This window comes from Ahaetulla prasina, chromosome 10 (assembly GCF_028640845.1).
Source record: "Ahaetulla prasina isolate Xishuangbanna chromosome 10, ASM2864084v1, whole genome shotgun sequence".
NCBI classification, from domain to species: Eukaryota; Metazoa; Chordata; class Lepidosauria; order Squamata; family Colubridae; genus Ahaetulla; species Ahaetulla prasina.
In genome coordinates this window covers 14001068-14022386 of record NC_080548.1, presented here as the reverse complement: position 1 = coordinate 14022386, position 21319 = coordinate 14001068, and the positions used below count along the sequence as shown (strand labels likewise).

Below are 21319 nucleotides of genomic sequence, written 5' to 3'. Positions count from 1 at the left end.
TCCCAGAAGGCCCGAAAATCAGCTGGCTGGCGCGTGCATGCACACTGGTGCTGAGCTAGGGCAACGCTCACATGCGCACAGATATGGCTGCGTGCCATAGGTTCGCCATCATGGGCTTAGAGAGATGGGCAGTTAACAAATAGCATATACAAGTAGTCCTGGACTTGCAACAGTTCATTTAGTGACCATTCAAAGTTACAACAGCACTGAAAAAAGTGACACGACCGTTTTTCACACTTACGACTGTTGCAGCCTTCCTGTGGTCACGCGATTTACATTCGGATGCTTGACAAGTGGTTCATATTTATGACGGTTACAGTGTCCTGGGGTCACATGATCCCCTTTTGCGACCTTCCGATGAGCAAAGTCAATGGGGAAGCCAGATTCACTTAACAACCGTGTTTCTAATTTAACAACTTAAGTGATTCACTTAACAAACGTGGCAAGAAAAGTCTTAAAATGGGATAAAACTCACTTAACAAGTTTCTCACTTAACAACGTAAATTTTGGGGTCAGCCGTTTGTTGTAAATCAAAGATTACCTGTAGGTATAAATAAATACGCTCTTCATTTTCACAGGATCGTGTAAGATCCCTGTAAGATGGGATGCACCTTTCCGACCCTGTTTGCACAAGTACCCATTGATCATATTCTCCCATGGACTGGGAGCCTTTCGGTGAGTTTGTACAGGTGGAGTGGAAAACCAGCCAGGAAGGCCAAGGATAAGGATGCTGGTGTTGGTACGCAAGTCTGAGATCTCTGAATGATATTCATGGACATCTAGTAGATCCTATTTGACTCTTGTCTGCTTTCTAGCAGAGGCCTTGATCTCCTTCTCTCTATCTCAGTAGGGTAACCAGTGGGCCTCAAATCTCTTTTTTTTTGCCATTTCCAAACCTCCTTTCTGACTTTGTCACTAAATTTGGGCAGCAGGTGACCCAAAGTGGGTGACCAGTTTTCCTCCATATATCCTTGCATGCAGTCAATCCCTCTCCCCAAAATGGGTAAGAAAGCTAAATCTCATAGGGAGGGCAGAAATTGGCCACACTGGATTATCGCCCCAACTCTCCTGCTTCAGGTTTCAATTACTGACTCACACACAATGGTTATGCTATATCTCACTTTACTCAAGGTCAAGAGATCCTAGTATGCAGACTAAAACAGAATCTTGGATGCTTGCCTGGATGGATTGCTTTTAAATAGGAGCGTACATTAGAATAGTCCTGAATCAGTCTAAAGTTCCAAAATCCAGATCAGGGTTGTCACCCACCCACTTGAAAAGATTCAAGGTTCCTTACACCACACAAGAGCTTGAGTTCAGATGCTGTTTACAGCAAAGAACATGGTTCAGGGCTTCTTAAATCAGAGATATATTACCTTGCTTGGCAAAAAGCTTAATAAAATAACAAGGTCTTCTCTCTACTTGCTGGATATGGAGACTGGGAGGCCCCATGTCATCAAAATTATCTGACTTCCAAGCTGCTCCTGAGTTTGATCAGCCTGAGGTACTTTTGGCTTTGTGTCTCCTGAGGCTGACATTCCATAAGTTGTGCTGAAGCCTACTTTTGAACATTTGAGCTTTCTGAGTCCTGGACCATGACACCTACCTAGTAACAATAGCAATAGCACTTAAACTTATATAGCGCTCCATAGCATGTCAGCGTTCCAGAAAAACCCAATTAAAAACTCTGAGCCAGGCATTTTCTCATTTATTACAGTAGGTATACTGGCACATCTGAGAAAACCCGAATCTGAGAGTTCAAGGTTTTCCCTCAGTAAATCAAAACCCCCAAAACCATCCCCTCACTCATCAATCGATCACATGCTCCAATCACCATCCGTACCCATCTCGAGACATCACTCCGACCACTCCTTCTCCAGATGCAGAATTGTCCTGACCTTGACCGAAAGAAAGAATGCTATTTTGTCTAGATACATTCCCTCTACTAAATCCCCCCCTCCTACTTTCCCACACACGAGAAGGTGGCAGCGTGGAAGCTTCCGTTGCTAATATGGCTTCCAAAGCTGACATAGCACTTTATCGCACTCTCTGAGTGTTTTATAATGTAAGAATTATTTGCACATTGAGCCAGTCAAGATTGAACTCCAGGCAGTGGGCGAAGTTTGCTTGCATTATTATATTTAAACCACTGCGCCTCCAGGCCTCCTAGGTCTTCAGTCACCCCCTGAAGCATTAAAAAATACAGGCCACAGCCGCCCTGAAGCTATCCCTGATATATGCCAATGAAATGACTCTACTTACGCAGTTCACTTGCTGTTCCTCTTTTGGCTTTTGTGGGATATCCCCCACCCCCTGAAAGTCACTAAAAACATGGTTCTGATACCTGGGTTAAGATGGAGGCCGAGCCTTTGTTTTACTGGCTTGAGGTATATTTGGCAGGCTTATTTTTCTGTCCGGACATGTTTCTATTATTGTTTAACAGATTAACAGAGACCTTGGAAGGGACCTTATAGGTCATCTAGTCCAACCCCCACTCAAACAGGAAACCCTACACCCTTGTGGGGAATGTCTTTGTGTGTATTGTAAGTTGCTCAGTCTTCTGGGATGCAGGTAGCCTCCAAAAGAAATAAAATGTTCATATCTGCTGCTCTAAGCAGGGTGGAGAGAAATACCAGCAACACCTGAAAGTTGTGGGTTGAAAAAGGGGAGGAAAGGGTGAGAGATGCAGAGGCAGAGAGGTTATTTTTTTGAAGGATGGCAGGCAAGTTAAATAATTACCCATGTGGGAACTGAGAAAGCCAAAAGGGGCCATGGGGGGAGGGAGGGAGGAACCAAGGCATTGCCAAGGTTTGAGCAAGTTCAGGGGCTACTGACCCAAAATGCAGAATGTTTAAGGGGAAGTGGTAAATGCAACAGGGAAACCTCAGGCCAACCAACCAGCCACATCTTGGGGTTCTTCCTAAGAGATCTTCTCCAGCCCTCCTGCCTGAAATGCTTCTAATAACAATAGCATCTAGGCTTATATAGCATCCCATAGCACTCTACAGCACTCTCTGGGTGGTACAATGTTAGCATTATTTGCATATTGCCCAGGGGTGAAATGCTCTACCTTGTCAGAGTTTCTTGCAAAATTAAATCCAGAAAGCACACACAGAAAAACTGATGCAGCAGGATTCATTAACTTCTTTATATACACAATAATACATGAAGTAAATTTACAATACCAACAGCAGATTCACAGTTTCATTTCAGATCAGATCAGCAGACAAGTTCACACACACACACTGCTTTCAGTTTTGTTTCTCTGCACAGAATCAGAAGCTGCAGACTAAGACACGCCCTGGCTCCAGTCTGTCTCATCTCCCAATTGGCTGACTTAGTTGCTATGCCTATTCATTGGCTGACCTTGTTACCATGTCTCTGCCATTTCATGAATAATTTGACATACCCCCTTATTTTTTCTTTATCTTTGCTGATGTGTTTGTTTCAGGACCAAATAATTTGAAAGAAGTAGCGTTCCTCAGATTTAATTATCTGCTTTCTCCTTCAATTTTCAGAACCGTATACTCAGCCATCTGTATTGAGATGGCTTCTCGGGGTTTTTTGGTGATGGCTCTTGAGCACAGGTGAGACTGAATCCCTTTAGAGAAGGCATTTTAAGATTAGATTCGTGTATTTATGTGTGTTTTTTTAAAAAAAATATGCCTTTGATGCATCTATGCACATACTAACATTTCAGTTCTTGATAGTAGTGGCCAGTGGTGGGATTCAAATAATTTAACACAGTGGTAAACCTGGTCCCTACTGCCCACTAGTGGGCGTTCCAGCTTTCATGGTGGGCGGTAGGGGTTTTGTCCGATACTGAAGCACTTTCCTTTTTTTAAATTTAATTGAATTTTTTAAAAAAATTTCATAGCATTATTTAAAAACATTTTCATTAGGTTTTCATAAAATTCCCCATGACAGTTTAAATTTCTGAAAATATACTATTTGTATCGCCCCGGCATAAGTTTAGTTCACGTTACGTAAGTGAAACTAAATGGCGCTATAGTGCGACCGCAAACAAAAGAGCCTTGTTCCAGAATAGCTCGCGCATCTCCCCCCACACCACCCAGCTGTAACAGACAAGCAGAGCTGGTAGCCATTCCCCCCCCCCCCGCAAACCCAATCCACGATGCGGAAGAGGCATGCACAGATGATGATACAAGGCGCAGGCTCTTTACTGTGGAACCGGTGAGCGGTTAGAAAATTTTACTACTAACAGAGATACAAAAGTGGACAGTAGGTATAAAAAGGTTGACTACCCCTGATTTAACAACTGGTTCTCTGCCCTAATGACCGGCTGGGTAGGCATGGCTTGGTGGTCATGTGACTATGTGAGCGTGGCCAACTCAACATCACCCACGTCAATGGGCACTTCGCCTTAGCTGTTACAATGGGTTAACCAGAGAGGCAGTTTCTGTAAGCAGGGCAATAAAGATTAGGCTAGAAACACCACCAGAATGTTTCCTTCCTGCCTTCCTTACAGGATTATTCCAACAACCAGTTCTCCGAACTGCTTAGAAAGTTAACAACCGGTTCTCCCGAATAGGTGCGAACTGGCTGAATCCCACCACTGGTAGTGGCCATTATTTTCAAGAAATCGTTCTTGCAGTTTCGTAAGAGGAAGAAGTATTCTGTATGTTCGCTGCCTCGAGCTACTTTTACAGTAATAAAGGCAGAATAAGAATCAAATCAATCAATAATTGAGGAAGACAGGAGCTGGGACCAATCAGTTACGAAGTCCAACACATTTAATTTCAATAATTTAATTATTTGCCCTACCTAGTTCCAGAAGCCTTTTCTTGAATTGTGCTTCGTTTTCAGAATTACAGTGTCATGAAGCTAAGATTAGGTCATCCCTCCTTTCCAGGAAAGCGTTGTCACATAGAGCCCGAGGAAAATTGAGTGGAGATTGTAATGACATACTGAAAATCTTGGCTTCAGGCGGGAGCTTAGAAACAGTAGAGGAGGGGTGTCAAACTTGATTTCGTTGAGGGCTGCATCAGGGTGTAATTGAGCTCAGGGGGGTGGGCGTGGCCAGGGTGGGCATGGCCAGCTCAACATCACTCATGTTAGGGGCACCTATGGTGGCCCGAGTGCTCTACCAATGAAAATGGGCTTCCGAGCTCTGTTTAAGGCTGCAACGGCCTCCTGCAACCCTCTGCCAGTGAAAATGGAGCTCATGAGGGCTGCGCGCAGCCCTCCCGAACTCCATTTTCACTGGCAGAGGCACCACGGGCCTCATTGTTTCCAAAGCAGCCCCATGGGCCAGATCTAAGCACCCTGCGGGCTGGATCCGGCCCAAGTCTTGAGTTTGACACTCCTGCAGTAGAGGAACTGCAGGAGATTCCTCCTTTTCTTCTTTGCTTTCCCATCTGTACTTGCTCCACACTGATGCTCAGGGTACCTGCTCTTTTCAGAGACCACTCAGCTTCTGCTACTTATTTTTGCAAACTGGATCCAGAAGCACCGGATCTACACGAGACTCATGAAGAATGGCTCACTTACCGCAGGGTACCCAGAGATCAGAAGGAGTTTCCGTTCCGGAACCCGCAGGTAATTTCACCTTGACTGTCTCAGATAGTAACGTTCCTTAAGGCGGTCTTGAATATCACAAACTTTATCAGTTCATCAGATCTCTCTGTCAACCCTGAAGCTGACCTGAACCTGAAGCCATCTTGGAGCTTCAGTGTTGCCACACAGGAGCTGAGGGACCAGAATATGGGGGATTTGAGATACTTGGGACTTTGTAGCCAAAATAAAATACTTGGGAACCAAGGACATTCTCACACCTGGTCAGGGGAAGGAGGAGTGGTGTCACCAGGCAACCAGGCAGAGCTGTGATTGGACCATGTGACTAATTATTTTGAGAAAGTGAAAAACTTTTACTTTTAATTACCATATTTTTTGGACTATAAGACGCTCCGAAGTATAAGACGCACCTAGCTTTTGGGGAGGAAAACAAGGGGAAAAATCTGCCTCTGCCTCCCAGCAATTTACCTCCTTGCAGCAAACCTGGTCAGCTTCACCACAGCCTGATTTAGCACAAGCAGCTGATCGGCGGTTGTATCAGCCTCCCGGAATACTGCCTATCAGCTGTTCCAGGCTGCGGGGATTGCCACCGCCCGTCGCAGCTGTCACTGCCCATCACTGCTGCCGCCTATCGCCGCCTCTGCATGCCCCATTTTCGGCCTCCGCGCATCCCGTTTTCAGCCTCCACGTGTCCCGTTTTTGGCCCACTCCAAGCGGCAGGGATCGCTGCCGCTGCCACCTGTCCCTGCCAATATGATATATCAAATAATGCTGTTCTTTGAGGAATCTACTTGCCTCAGAGTTTTGCTTGCTATGGGTCTACACTCCCTGACACTCTCTCTTCATCCTGCTGCAACGTTGGGCGTAACCCTGTGCGTGTGTGAGAAAGAGAGAGTTGAGGAGCCAAAGGGTAATTCTAAAACTTTTTTCATTGCAGCTCCATCAAAGAGCAAACGAGTGCAAACGGGGATTCAGGCTGATCCAAAGCATCAACAGTGGCAAGGCCATTGCAAACCTTCTGCGCACTGATTTTGACCTCTCTACACTAAAGGTAAACGTGCTGAGCTCCACAGGCTCCGCCCCTTTAGAACACACGCACAATATTTAGATGGATTTAGGAAAGAGGCGGGACTTGCGTCACCCGGGTGCGATGCTGTTTTTGTCAGATGGTGTTGTGTCTCGTCCAATCTCACCTCAGCCGGGGTCTTCTTATCTGCTTCCGAACACGGAGGAATGTTCTAGTATGCCTCCCAGCCCCAGCCCTGGCTCCATGCCCAGACAGGCTGAAGAGGAAGAAATACCTCCAGCCCCCAGCTCTGGCTCCATGCCCAGGCAAACGGAGCAACAAGACTCCTCCCCCTCCTCCACAGCATGTGAGCCTGAGGGAGGTCTATTACCAACAGCTGCCGATTGGAGTGACCCTCGCGTCAGAAGACTTGATAGGCGGAGGCAACAGAAGGAAGGGAGGGGCAGGCCTGGATAAGTGCTGAGTTATGGAGCCACACCCCATGGCCTATATAAAGGATGTGCTTTCTGGCATTCTCTGAGTCAGGCAAAGTCTAAACATATCTTGCTGAAGTCACTTTCTGGTCTCCTGCCTGCCCTGAGGACTTTGCTAGGACTTTGGCAGAGCTGCAGAGGCACGCCTGATTCAGATTTCCCTGACCCGGCCGTCAGCGGAGGAGTGGGACACTACTGATGGGCCCATTGGACTTCCCATCCATCCCCCTACACCCCTCCCCTCCCCCATCAATACAGCAGAAGTCTTCCTAAGGGGAAAGGAATTTTGGAAACCGTCTATCAAGGTTGAACACTATTGTATGAATATTATTTATTTATTTATTATTTAATGTCTGTGGAGTTTCTCAGTCACCAGGGTCATGGTTGTCCCAAAGGTGCTTTTTCAGGAGGCAACTGGGCTTCCTTGCTTTTCTTTGAAGATGTTTTGCTTCTCACCCAAGAAGCTTCTTCAGTTCTGACTGGACGGTGGGGGAACGAAAGGATTTATACTCCTTGCAGACATCTGGTCGTTTTCATTCTTTTATAGAGTTGTTGAGCCGACTTGGGGGGGGCGGGGGGTTGTCTGTTCTTCAGGGTCACCTGAGTGGTGCAAATGGGTGTGGAGCCTTCTGGGAACTGCTGAAAGGTCTTTGTTATAGACGGGAGATAGGTGATGTCGTATCCTTCCTCCTCTGTTGAGAGAGGGCTGTTCAATTTTGACGCAGATGGCAGCGGTGAAATCCCCCCCCCCCCAGTTCTATCCGGCTCACCGAACCGGTAGTGCTGATGTCATTATGTCCCTTTTTTAACCATCTGTGCATGTGCAGAAGTGGTGCTCGGGAGTGCGCCCGAACTGGTAGTGAAGGTAAGTAGATTTCACCCCTGGTAAATGGTCTCTTATGATCTCTCTTTCAAACCAGTGGTCCTCTCTGTCCAAAATGTAGGCTTTGCTGTCTTCAAAAGAATGGACATTGTCTTTTATCACATCAGTGTCTTGTATCTGAAATGTGCTTTCCTGAATATTTGAGATACTTCACTTTTGTTGTAAAGCCGACTTGCCTACCTTCTTTGGCAAAAAAAGTAGCTTGCATCCTCCCCCTTCCCCCTGGCAACCTCCCAATTTATGAATCTAAACTAGAGGTTGCAACTGCTCCTGTCTCTCCATCCCAAAGGAATCCCTGTGATTTCGATCAGCCACCAGGGGGCGCCAGGACCTGTTTTTCTCATAAGTGAACCCATCTGTGCATATGGAAAGTATATATGAGAAATGAGATGATGATGATGATAGAAGAGGATGTCTATAGCTCGGGGTTGAACTGAGTTTGGTGGTTTGCTTGCAGATGTTTCCTTATCCAGCTAGGTAAGTGGTGATGTTACCTAGTTATGAAACATCTGCAAGCAGACCATCAAACTCAGATAGCACCAAGGACTTCACATTATTATTATTGTTGTTGTTGTTATTGGTCACACAGTCAGCCAGATGTTTAGGTTTGGCATGTTTATCCACTTGTTGAATCCTTCCCGAGGACCTGGGATGGGCAAATGTTGTTGTTTGATGGTGTTAAAAGGTATAATCTCGGAATGTAAACTGTTCCAAGTAAAGCTGCCTTTCGCAATTGACTGATGGGGATTTTGTCAATGCCTCGGTAACTATAATTTCTAAGAGAAAGGGTGAAGATTAAAAGGAATTTAGAGACAGCGTTTTGAATTGCTACAGCTTGGAATGTATAGTCTTTTAATTGTGTGCATAAAGACATTGTGTAAACCACCAGGAATTATTAGTACAATACTGACAGCTGGAAGATGTGCTTCCACCTTCACGGATCCGATGGCTTCCAGAATTCGTGTCGTATAATTCTCTGATTTTCCCTGTGGGAAAATTGAAATGGGTTGGGGATATAATAGCTCTCCCTCTTCCATAAATAGGAGATATCCTATTTTTGATAGAATCCTAGATCTCCCCTTGTTCTTGTAAATGGAGGGCCAGTCTGAGGTTTTCCCTAACTACAGTTCCCAACATTCCTCCCTATAGGTCAGGGATGGCTAACCATTTTGCCATTGCGTGCCAAAAGTGGGGGGAGCGCACGGGGGGGGCACTCATGTGCATGCCCACACCCATAATTCTATGTGCCTTGCCCCCACGCTCCTCTCGCTTTGGGCACGTGATGGCCTGGTAGGCCCAGTAGGTCCCACCAGAAGTTGGCAAACGGGCTGTTTCAGCCTCCAGAAGGCCTCTGGGGGGATGGGGAAGGCCGTTTTTGCCCTCCCCAGGCTCCTAGAAAGGCTCTGGAACCTGGGGAGAGAGAAAAACAGGCCTTTCCCCACCCACCACAGGCCCTCTGGAGGCCGGAAACAGCCCGTTTCCCTACTTCCGGTGGGCCCAGAAGGCCCCAAAATCAGCTGGCTGGCGTGCACATGTGCACTGGAGCTGAGTTAGTGCGTCCACTGATATGGCTCTGCGTGCCACCTGTGGCACATGTGCCATAGGTTCGCCATCACGGCTATGGGTAGTCCTTGTTACAACCCTAATAGAGGCTGCTCATTACAGCCTTAAGTTGTAATGGTCATAAAATGGTTTTTTTATGTTGATCAAATGCAATTTTTTGGTGAAACTTTTTTTGCGGCATTCATTAAGCAAACACAGCAGTTAAGTAAACCAGTGATTCACTATGGGCATGCTGTTTGCAGGAAACAGGAAGTAAGTTCAGGTTTTTGAGAAAACGGAAGAGTCACATAACTCTGGGACACTGCAAATACCATAATGCAATTATGTTGCTGAGCACTGAATACAGTCACATGACTGGGGTGGGCAACTGTTGGAACATCAGATCTGGGCTCTTAAGTCCCCTTTTCAGGCAGATGGTAGATTCAGACAGTTGCTAAGCAACCTGTTGTAAGTTGAGGACTACCTGTAATGGACAGCTGGCTGGGCTTAATGGGAGCTGCAGTTCCCAGTAGCAGAATGGCAGGTTTCACCACCTGGAGCATTTCAGCATTGCCCACTTTGGAGAGTCTTGGGCCGTGACGTTAATGAGCTGGCTTCCTTAAGTCTCTCACCCCATCCCTTGCAGGACAATGTGGATCTGACCAAAGCCGTTGTCATGGGTCATTCTTTTGGAGGCGCGACAGCTGTGCTAGCTCTGGTCAAAGAAGCCCAATTTAAGTGAGTATTTTCCGAAACTTCTTTTTTTTTTAAAGAAAATTGCAACCTCAAAGAGCTTATTACTAACAAATGACAAACAAAGGAGCCGTGATGCAGTATAGAATGCAGTATTGCAGTACTACTCACTGCCAGCAGTTTGATCCTGACCAGCTCAAGGTTGACTCAGCCTTCCATCCTTCCGAGGTCGATAAAATGAGGACTCAGGTTTTTGGGGGCAATAGGCTGACTTTGTAAACTGTTTCCCTATGATTATCATTTTAAGTGTTGTACTGTATGATTCTTGACGAATGTATCTTTTCTTTTATGTACACTGAGAGCATATGCACCAAGACAAATTCCTTGTGTGTCCAATCACACTTGGCCAATAAAAAATCCTATTCTATTCTATTCTATTCTATTCTATTCTATTCTATTCTATTCTATTCTATTCTATTCTATTCTATTCTTAGAGAGGGCTGTAAAGCTCTGTGAAGTGATATATAAGTCTAAGTGCTATTGCTATGTGGGAAGTCAAGGTTTTGGTCTCCTGCTTCACTAGGGGCCCTGTGCTTATTTTCTTCCTGTAGATGCGCTGTTGCCCTTGATGCATGGATGTTTCCTTTGGAGAATTCTGCTTACCCAAAAGTGACCAAGCCAGTGTTGTTTATCAACACAGAATCATTCCAGACTGCAGAGAGCGTGGCCAAGATGAAAAAAATCTGCACCACCAGCCGTGAAAGCAAGATCATTACAATCCTGTGAGTCTGCCCGATCTCCAACTGTGATCAACGCCTTTGCCGTAGTAGTAGAGAATACACAATCAGAGGAGGTGTCATTCACAGATTAGACACACACACACACATACACACACACACACAGCCTCTCCCTGCAGGCTTGCAGTCTAAGAAGATGTGACACAAGGAATGAGTGGGGGTGGGTGGCAAGGGGGAGGTTAAAAATAAGGTGGTATCTGAAATGAGAAGAGGGAGGGACCATTTAAGGGAATAAAAGGGGAGAATCTGTAAGAAAAAAATGGGAAACAACAAAGAACAGCACGGATTAACAAAGTCAACAGAGTTGCATCCTTTTAAGATCGCCTCTTTTTTTTTCTTCTTCTTTTTTTTTTTTGATAAATCGTATAAAATTAATTTGGGATTTGGCATAGCCCCAAACCAGAGAATCCTTTTGACTCCAGAGGTGAAATCAATGCAAACTGGCCCCTTAAAACTGAGAGCCTTTGAAAGGGAGATGTTACCAGATGTGTGTGTGTGTGTGTGTGTGTGTGGTTTCTCCACCCCCCCTCCCCATGCTGGTGCTGAAGGCTGACACTCTTGTAGAATGGTTTTGACGCTCATTTCAGGCAGGAACGCAAAGGCAGCGTCAGGTCTGCTTCTTAAAATAGCACTGGCAAAGCTTTTTTGGCTGATTCTTGAAGAAGGAAGGGGAGGAAAGATCTCTGTCGTCTTGCTAAATAAGTCAGAATCCCTTGTCCAAAAATCCCCTATATAGAGTTGCTTTATCTGCAGACAATGGAGGGTTGTGTGAAGATGAGGAAAAACACATCACTGTCTCTTTCCTCCCCCAGCCTTTAAGCTCTGCTAAATCAGACCCAATGTTCTGTCTAATCTCTCCGTCCTTCCCAAAGAACTCTACTGCTAACATGGCGAAAGGGGTGTTAGTTAGTGCTGTGGTGTTTTCCTTTGTTTCACAAAGCACCGGGAATGGACATAAGGCAGTATCCCTCCGTTGCTCTCCAAGGCGAATGCTTGGAAGCTTGGCTGCCTTCAAACATGGGAGTTAACAGTACATGCTGAGATTAAAGAAAAGTTCGAAATTTCAGGTGGTTAACTCCTCTTTCAAGCCACTGGATTTCACAGTATCTTCTGAAACTCCAGCTCGGTTTTCTTTTATTGCGTAGACTTTCCCAGCAGATGTTGAAATGACCTTTTTTTAATTGCTAAATCTGGGAGATGTCCAGTGGTGAAATCTGAACCAGTTTACTACTGGTTCGCTGCCTGCACATCTGCGCTGTGCGTGCATCCACGGTGCACACCATGCACCAAATGCGAATTGCGCGCACGCAGTACACGGCAAAAGGAGGGCGTGCGGTAAGTAGGGCGCAGGGGGTGATCAGCAGTGACGCGATCTTTATTTTTACTTTTAAAAGCATTTTATTACAACCTAAATGTAAAAATGTAAAAAAAAAATGTTTAAAAAAATGTAAAAAAAATGCTTTTAAAAGTAAAAAAAAAGCCTCTGATGATCAGGCAACTCAGCTGGGATCGTCAGAGTCTTTTAAAAACATTTTTTTACAACCTCTTCAGTCAAAGAGGTTGTAGAAAAAATGCTTCTAAAAGTAAAAAAAAAAGGCTCTGATGATCACGTGGCTCAGCTGGGCATGGGCGTGGGGGGAGGGATTTTTGCTACCGGTTCTCCGAACCACCCGCCACCAATGCTACCGGATTGGCCGATCCGGTCTGAACCGGGAGCATTTCAAACCTGGAGATGTCCCATCTTTGGACCTGGGGATCCATTTTGTATCCTGTTCCTCTCAGCGATTCACTTTTAATGTTGATATACTTTTTCCTCCTAGGGGTACCGTCCACCAAAGTCAGACTGATTTCACTTTTCTAGCCGGGAACTTTGTCAATCGGGTCTACAAGACAAGGGGTACCACTGATCCCTACAAAGGCCTGAATATCACCAACCAGGCTGCTCTGGCTTTCTTACAAAAGCATCTCCGTAAGTCGATGTCATGAAAGTTGTTTCTTCCTCTAAAAGAGACGTCATCCTACAAAGAACAAGATACCCATCAGATAAAAGGCAAAATCAAACTAGGTTAGTGGACAGCATTCAGGATGAGGACTGAGAAGACCCAATTTCAGAATAACAAAAGTTGGAAGAGACCTTGAAGGTCTTCTAGTCCAACCCCCTGCACAAGCAGGAAACTCTACATCATTTCAGATAAATAGCCATCCAATCTCTTCTTAAAAGACTTCCAATGTTGGAATACCCATAATCTCTGGAGGCAAGTCGTTCCACTGATTAATTCTAACTGTTCTAACTAGTTCTAACTGTTAGGGAGTTTCTCCTTAGTTCTAGGTTGCCTCTCTTTTTGATTAGTTTCTATATATTGTTTCTTGTCCTGACTTCAGGTGCTTTGGAGAATAGGTTGACGCCAGTGGTGGGTTTCAAAAATTTTTATTACCGGTTCTGTGGGTGTGGCTTGGTGGGCATGGCATGGCATGGCTTAGTGGGCATGGCAGGAGAAGGATACTGTAAAATCTCCATTCCCACCCCACTCTAGGAGAAGATTACTGCAAAATCCCCATTCCCTCCAAATCAGCTGGGACTTGGGAGGCAGAGACTAGATGGGGGCAGAGCCAGTCAGAATTTTTACTACTGGTTCTCCGAACTACTCAAAATTTCCGCTACCGATTCTCCAGAACTGGTCAGAATCTGCTGAAACCCACCTCTGATCTCCAAACTCAGAACTGAGGTTTCCAAACCCAAATTGATAAAGGATGGCAATGGACAGATAGTAATTAAAAGATCAAACAAAGTTGTAAAGTCTATACCAAAATTATGTACAACTCTGTCTATATCTCAGATACCTAGAAAAAAAATCCCTATTTACAACAACCCAAGATTAAGTTAGATCAGCACTACAGTCATTACCAAACTGGATTGGAAATGAATGAACCCAAGATTAAGTTAGATCAGCACTCCAGTCATTACCAAACTGGATTGGAAATGGATCCCTCTTCTTTGTGGCAGCCCCTCAAATACTGGAATACTGCTATCATGTCACCTCTCATCCTTCTTTTCCTTAAATTGGACATACCCAGTTCCTGCAACCGTTCTTCATATGGTTTAGCCTCCAGTCCCCTAATCCTCTTTGTTGCTCTTCTCTGCACTCTTTCTAGCATCTCAACATCTCTTTATTTTGTGGTGACCAAAACTGGATACAGTGTTCCAAATGTGGTTTTAGTAAGGCATTATAAAGTGGTACTAACACTTCACGTGATCTTGATTCTATCCCTCTGTTAATGCAGCCTAGGACTGCATTGGCTTTTATTTTTTTTATTTTTTTTGCAGCTGCAGCACACTGGTGGTTCATATTTAAGGGATTGTCCACTAGGACTCCAAGATCCAACTCACAGTTACTACTATTGAGCCAGATACCATCATTTCACCAGTTTGCCTTCTCCTAAGTGTGCGTGCTTACTCTGCATGGCACAATAACTCTTTTATGAATGGGCAAACCCTTCCATGCTATTTCTAGAAGGTATCACAAGATGCCTTTAAATTTCCAAATAGGTCACCTGATGAAAAAGGTGTCCTATCCCCTATTGAATTTCCCTGCATAATGTACTCGGAAGATTCACAAATGGTGAGGGTGACCACAATTGAGCCCCAAATTTTTGTTGTTAAAGTGTTGTGGTCCGCCAGCAGCCTGAGGAGCTGGCAATGGAGTTGGACAGCGATGAGGCTGAGGTGAGGCCAGGGCCATCGGGGAGTGAGGTGCGGACTCCAGAGCCTCCAGAGCCTGATAGTAGTGAGGCAGAGGAACAGGAGGAGCCTGTTCCTAATGCACACATGAGAAGAGCTGCCAGAAGGCAAGAGCAGCTCAAGCAAAGAGGACGACTCAGGAGTAGGGCCAAGAGATGATTGGCCCCTCCCATAAGGCTTAAAAAAGACCAGCAACGGCATTTGGGCTTTGCCGGAAAACAATGTTGGTAGCTTCATCTTCTGCTTCGTCTACGTCTTGCATTTATTTTTGTGATTTCTGAATGTTTGCCAAGAAAGGCCTTTGGCAGTTTGCCTAATTGGACCAAGGTTTGCGATAGGACTGAGGAATTTGTGTTGGGAGGAACTTGCTTTAATTTAATTGAACTACCCTGGGAATGAAGTAATTCTCAGCTGTTTGAATAAAGTTTTTTTTTTTCATGGACTGAGTTTCCTACTATCTACTTAGGCCTGGGTCACAACATTAAGTAAGGCATATGTTAAGTGAATTTTGCTTCATTTTATGACCTTTCTTGCCACAAGTTAAGTGAATCACTGCAGGCGATAAGTTAGCAACCTGTTTGTTAAGTGAATCTGGCTTCCCCATTGACTCTGCTTGTCAAAAGGTTGCAAGAGGGGATCGCATGAGCTTTGGACACAGCAACGGTCATAAGTACGAACCAGTTGCCAAGCGCCTGAATTTAGAACTTAGCGTCATAGCCTCTTGATGCAATAACACTTTGATTTCTCCATGTAGAGCTCAAAGAAGATTTTGACCAGTGGGATAATCTTCTGGAAGGCATAGGCGACTCAGTGGTCCCGGATAGTCCCGTGTCAAAGTCTAGCCTCTAGGCAAGAAATATCTGTCCCCGAATTGTTTTGGGGTATCTTCTGGATTTTCTCCCCTTCCTTTGAGGGGATCCTTGATCTAAAATTGCTCTCCAGATGTTGGACCTTCTGCAGAATTGCTCTTCATGATGATGGACATGTTGCTGAGACCTCCTGCTACGAAGGCTTCGCTTCTTTAGGAAGCATCGTCTACTGCCTAGAAACATTTTGAGTTATTGCCTTAAATGTGCCTCTCCTTCTCCCAGGACTACAGCAAGAGCTTAAGAAAAGGATGGATCTAATTGTGAGTGAAGAAATTGAAATAAGTTGGGGTGGGTGGAGGTGTAGCCCTCAGGGAAATCTGTTTGCACTTCAAAGTAAAATATAGCAGGAAAACCACTGCTGCTCTGCTTGCAGGATCCTGATCGCATCCTTTTCCAACTTGCCTTGGAAACAACTCTTCAGAGCCATTGCAACTTCAAACAATCGCTAAACAAATGATTGTAAATCAAGTACTACCTCTTCTTGGTAAATCCTCAGTTTCTTCAGTGTAATCTATATTTACAATTGCAAACCCGTTTGTACACCTTAGATCAGGGGTGACAGACTGGATTTCTTCGAGGACGGGATCAGCATTGTAGTTCTTCACAGGTCAGGGGAGGGTGGGGGAAATGACAGCCTGGAGGGCGGGATGGACACTTCCTGCAGGACCCTGCTGGCCAAAATGGGGCGTGGCGTGGTCCCATTTTTGGCCTGAACAGCCTCCTGCTTTGCTGGCTGTGGAATTCTGGGAGATGAAGTCCACAAGTCTTGAAGTTGCCAAGGTTGGAGACCCCTGATCTAAAGGACCATCAGACTTCTGTGGTTTACATCCAGCCCAAGTAATTGGACAGAGTGACCATGTTCCAGGTCATCTATTAAGCAGTGTCTTCAACGTATCTTCTCCTCCATCACAGCGCTTGACTGTGGGACACCTTCTCTCTGTCCCCTACTTTAGCCATGTTCAAAAGACCTCTAAAAAACCTGACGCTTTCTCCAGGGTTTGGGTTAAGAGACAGTAGCAGCCTCCGCGTGTTTGATGGTCTTTTAATAGTTATGTTCCTTCTGGCATGGGGGGGGGGCGAGGGATAGGGTTCGCTTGTATTATATTATTGCTTTTACTGTACACTTCCAGGCTCATCGTAGAGTTGAGCAGCGGTACACATTTCTAAAACAAATAAAAATGAAACTCTGTTATTTGATTCAAAGGCTTTGGCTAAACTATTCCAGCTGTTTCAACCACACTTTACACCCACAGCCTGGGACAAAACAGTGTGCAGGCTATTCAGTCCTGACAGAATAAATCAAAATTGGACCAAGTGGTTATTTTTGAGGCCACCAGTTCAACCATTCTGGGCTCCAACATTCCTCAGGCTTCAGTTAAATACACATTTCGAGCCAACCGTAATTAGCTGTGTTCACGCACAAGGCTAAGCCATAAAGCAATTGGCAAACCAGATAGCTGGGCTTATGCACATTATGCCAAGCTACATTGTGGCTTGACAGAACGCTTAAATCTGGCAAATTATTTTCCATTGCAGAAGTAATTAAAATAAGCAAGACTGTTTACTGGGAGGGGTGTTTATTCTGGAAAACTAATTCTGCATGGGCCACTTTCCCTAGAAAATTAAATATACAATTTGGTAAAGTTTCTGGATTCCATAGGAGGGGTGTGCATGGATCCATTTCAGGAAGAAAACAATCTAAATTAATGAAGCTTTGCTGATAATCTCCACTGAAGGGCATTTTGCATGGACTTCCTTTGTACATTGTTTAGACATTTAAGCTTGTACTGTATGGAACTCAGCAGCCAGCTGTGATCCGCAAAAACCATATTGATTCCTTCCCTGTTCTGCTTCCATGCAAACTATTTAGCTTTGGTCAACAGAACCTTCATGACCTCTGGCTGAACAGAAAGCCCAGCTTTGGTTGAATTAAAGTTTGACTTGTTGTAACTATGGTTAACAGAATATACCCGTGATGGCGAACCTATGGTATGTGTGCCACAGGTGGCACACTGTTGTGTCTGCGCCCCCCGAGCCAGGCCTCCTGCCAGAAAGTGACTTGGAGCGGGGCCTCCTGCCAGAAAGTGACTTAGAAAGTGAGGGGGAAGGGCCGTCAGGACTTACCTCGGGAGCACCGGCTTCCCTGGCTCAGCTCCAGGAGCCAGAGGCAGGCCAGGTGGAAGAGATAACGAGGCCTCCGTCCCCTGACTCTTCCCCCCCAGGCCACGCCTTCAGACCCAGCTGATGGCAATCAGGCTTGGTTGGACCCTAGGTTTCGTAGGCAGGAGAGGAGGGAACAACAGAAGCAGGGGTGGGGCAGGCCTAGGAAGTGCTGAGTCATGGAGCCACACCCCACAGGATATAAAGGCAGCCAGAGCTGCTGTGCCTCTTCGTAGCAGGCAAATCAACTGAGTAACTAAGAACTGAAGTTTGTTCCTGGGTGACTCATCAGCGTTGAGGGAGATAACAGACGCTTGGCAGGCGCTCGCTATTTTGCTGCCAGAGCTGATAGTGCCAGCTAATTAAGCCATCACTCGGACGGAGGCGAAGGAGGACAGAACACACGCGGAACCATTTCAGTGGGCACGCAAGCTCAGCTCTGGCACGCATGTGTGCGCCAGCCAGCTGATTTTTCAGGTCTTCTGGGCCACCTGGAAGTAGGGAAACAGGCTGTTTCCTGCCTCTGGAGGGCCTGTGGGGTGGGGAAGGCCTGTTTTTTGTTCTCCCCAGGCTCCAGAGCCTCTCTAGGAGCCTGGGGAGGGTGAAAATGGCCTTCCCCACCCGCTGGAGGCCCTCTGGAGGTCAGAAATGGCCCATTTGCCAACTTCCGGTGGGACCAGCTCTGGAGCCTGGGGAGAGCAAAAATGGGTCTACCGGGCCCACCAGGCCATCACATGCCAAAAGCGGGGGGAGCACAGGGGGTCCTGCGTGCATATGCAGGAGTGGGGCACACAGAATTAAGGGTGTGGGCACACGCATGAGTGACCCCTCTGTGTGACCCCCCGCTTTTGGCACACGATGGCAAAGCGGTTAGCCATCACTGGAATATACCATAATTTTCCAGGTAAATATAAGATGCTAAGCTGTAAACCATGACTCAGAATAGCTGGATTCACACATCTCACTACAGTGAAGCCAAGCAAGCAACATTATGGTACAGCAGGTTGTTTGAAAGAGAATAACAAAATGTTGGAAGGGACTTTGGAGGCCTTCTAGTCCAATCCCCTGCTCAAGCAGGAGACTCTACATCAGGGGCGGCAAACTCAATTTCATTAAGGGCCGCATCAGGGTTGTCTTTGACCTCGGGGGGGCCAGGGTGGATGTGGCCAGCTTGACGTTACTCGTGTTGGGTGCACCTGTGGTAGCGCCAGCGAAAGTGGGTTCCTGAGCTTCGTTTTTGGCTGTGTCAGCTTCCTGCAAACGTCTGCCAGTGAACACAACGCTCGGAAAGGCTGCCCGCAGCCCTCCTGAGCTCCATTTTCTCTGGCAGAGGCACTGTGGGCTGATCCTTTGCTGTTTCCATGGCGGCCCCACAGGCCATATCTAAGCACCCCTTGAGTTTGACCACCCCTGCTCTACACCATTTCAGACCAGTGGCTGCCCCAATCTCTTCTTAACAGTAACAGAGTTTGGAAGGGACTTTGGAGGTCATCTAGTCCAACCCTTTGCTCATGCAGGAGACCTGTACTAGGGCTTTGAACTGCCGAACTGCCGAGCTTTCTGATTGACAAGTTCAGCGTCTTAGCCAGTGAGCCACCTAGCCAGGCTTAAAAGCATCCAGTGAAGAGGCGATGGAGCATTTAACAAAGAAGTCTGTTCAAGAACATTGTGCAGTATGAAGGAATGTATCCAACAGTTGTGTTGCCCAACAAACAAGCAGCAGCCTAAATATTTGATAAGGTAGATTAGTGATGACTAACCTTTTTGCCATCGCATGCCAGGAGGGAGGGGGGGTCACGTGCGTGCCCACACCCATAATTCTATGTACCCTGCCCCTGCACATGCGACCCCCACCCCCGCTCCTGGCACATGATGTCCCGGTAGGCCCGATTTTCTCTCTCACCTGGCTCCAGAGCCTCTCTATAAGTCTGGGGAGGGCGAAAACAGCCTTCCCCACCCTAGGCCCCCTGGAGGCTAGAAATGACCTGTTTACCAACTTCCGGTTGGACAGGAAGTGACTTTTTTGCTGTCCCCAGCCTCCAGAGACTGACTTCCTATCCAACCAGAAGTTGGTAAATGGGCCGTTTCTGGCCTCCTGAGGGCCTGGGTGGGGGGAGGCCGTTTTTGTCCTCCCCGGACTCATATAGAGGCTCTGGAGCCAGGTGAGAGAGAAAAACGGGCCTTCCCCACCACGACCCAGGCCCTCTGGAGGCAGAAAACAGCCTGATTCCCAATTTCTGGTGGGCCCAGAAGGCCCAAAAATCAGCTGGGAGCTGAGCTCACGTGCCCACTGATATGGCTATGTGTGCCACCTGTGGCACGGGTGCCATAAGTTCGCCATCACGGAAGTAGATGGCTCTTCCTCAGCCTGAAGCGTGTTTACTGTTGGAGACCTTGTATAAGAACCTTTATGGAAGATCCCCAGAATGGGAACGGTTGCGAATGGATGCACTGGGTGCAGCAAGAAGAGTAGAAAGGTAAGATAAATGAAAGATACTTCGGTTGAAAACAGGTCTTGACGATCGAGCTGCTCAGCAAAAGGCAGTCTAGCCATTTCCTTTTTTAGCTGCATCAGAAGACGGGGATTTGTTCTGACAGCCACACAATTGTTCAGGGAATCTGTTGTGTCTTGTCCCATCTATCCTCAGGGCGGTCACGTGCGAGAGAAAGACGCGCTTCGGAGGAAGCCATTCAGTTATGGTTACATAACAGGAAGATGGAGGAAGGAAGGAAGAAGCATTGGGGGGGGGCATCAAAAGCAGATGACGTGGTTACCCCTGGAGGTGTCTTTGCAAAGGCTGAAGCTCCTTTTGTGCGTCTTAACTCTTGCTGTTCTGTGCAATCGTTCCCAAACAGGGTTTCCTTTCACATAGCATACTGGGAAAGGTTTTGCAACTATAGGAGCGCACTTGAACATCCGAAATAGACTTGTTTCTTCAAGAGAAACGTCCTTCTCAAGGGAGACAAAGACGGCTGCTAGCAAAAGCTTTGTCCTGCCGTGAACATCTGCCTCCCTTTGAGAGCCAGTCTCCAAGGGTCCTTAAAGGCAGCAGCACCAGCCTCTGGAGGAGAGAGGGTTTTGCTCTATCCAGAGGCCAAACATCCCTCAGCATCTGGAAAAGACCCATTTCTTTCCTTCAGAAGATTTTCCTCTTCGAAAAATCCAACCTCCAAGAAACTGAGGAAGCCTGGTGATGGTCTACCCATAACTCCTTTCCTTGACTAGTGCTGAAATGTTGGAACTCTTTTCCATTTTTATTTATTCATTTATCTTGGATAGGAGTAAAGGGAGGATAGAATTTGTAAACGTTAAAATAGGTGCCTTGAGCTTAGAGGTTGAATGTACCTCTTTTTTAAAATATATATATATATGTATACAAACATTGTGCTAACCATGGGTTCCTCTTTTTCTGACAGCATGAGTTTGGGTGTTATGATTAGTGAAACATGGTTTGTTGTAGTACAGCATGTGGTGTGAACCAAATCCATCTTGGTTTACAGGTAGTCCTCTGCATGATCACAGCTGGGAGCAGAATCTTCATTGCTAAGGAAGGGCTTGATGATTTTATGACCAGTTTTGCCATGATCGTTAAGCAAACCA

The 21319-nt window shown here is 46.2% G+C and overlaps 1 protein-coding gene across 1 annotated transcript in view; it reads left to right on the top strand.

Annotated features, from left to right (window-relative positions):
* The window catches only part of PAFAH2 (platelet activating factor acetylhydrolase 2), a 32074-nt gene extending 15424 nt beyond the window's left edge, over positions 1–16650 (top strand). Inside the window, exons 3-10 of the mRNA XM_058195506.1 lie at positions 579–675; positions 3519–3587; positions 5424–5559; positions 6473–6586; positions 10107–10198; positions 10765–10935; positions 12771–12919; positions 15444–16650. Coding sequence (XP_058051489.1) covers positions 579–675; positions 3519–3587; positions 5424–5559; positions 6473–6586; positions 10107–10198; positions 10765–10935; positions 12771–12919; positions 15444–15538 — 923 coding nt within the window. The 3' untranslated portion in view covers positions 15539–16650. The remainder of the gene's footprint in view (positions 1–578; positions 676–3518; positions 3588–5423; positions 5560–6472; positions 6587–10106; positions 10199–10764; positions 10936–12770; positions 12920–15443) is intronic.
* The last annotated feature ends 4669 nt before the right edge of the window (positions 16651–21319 follow it).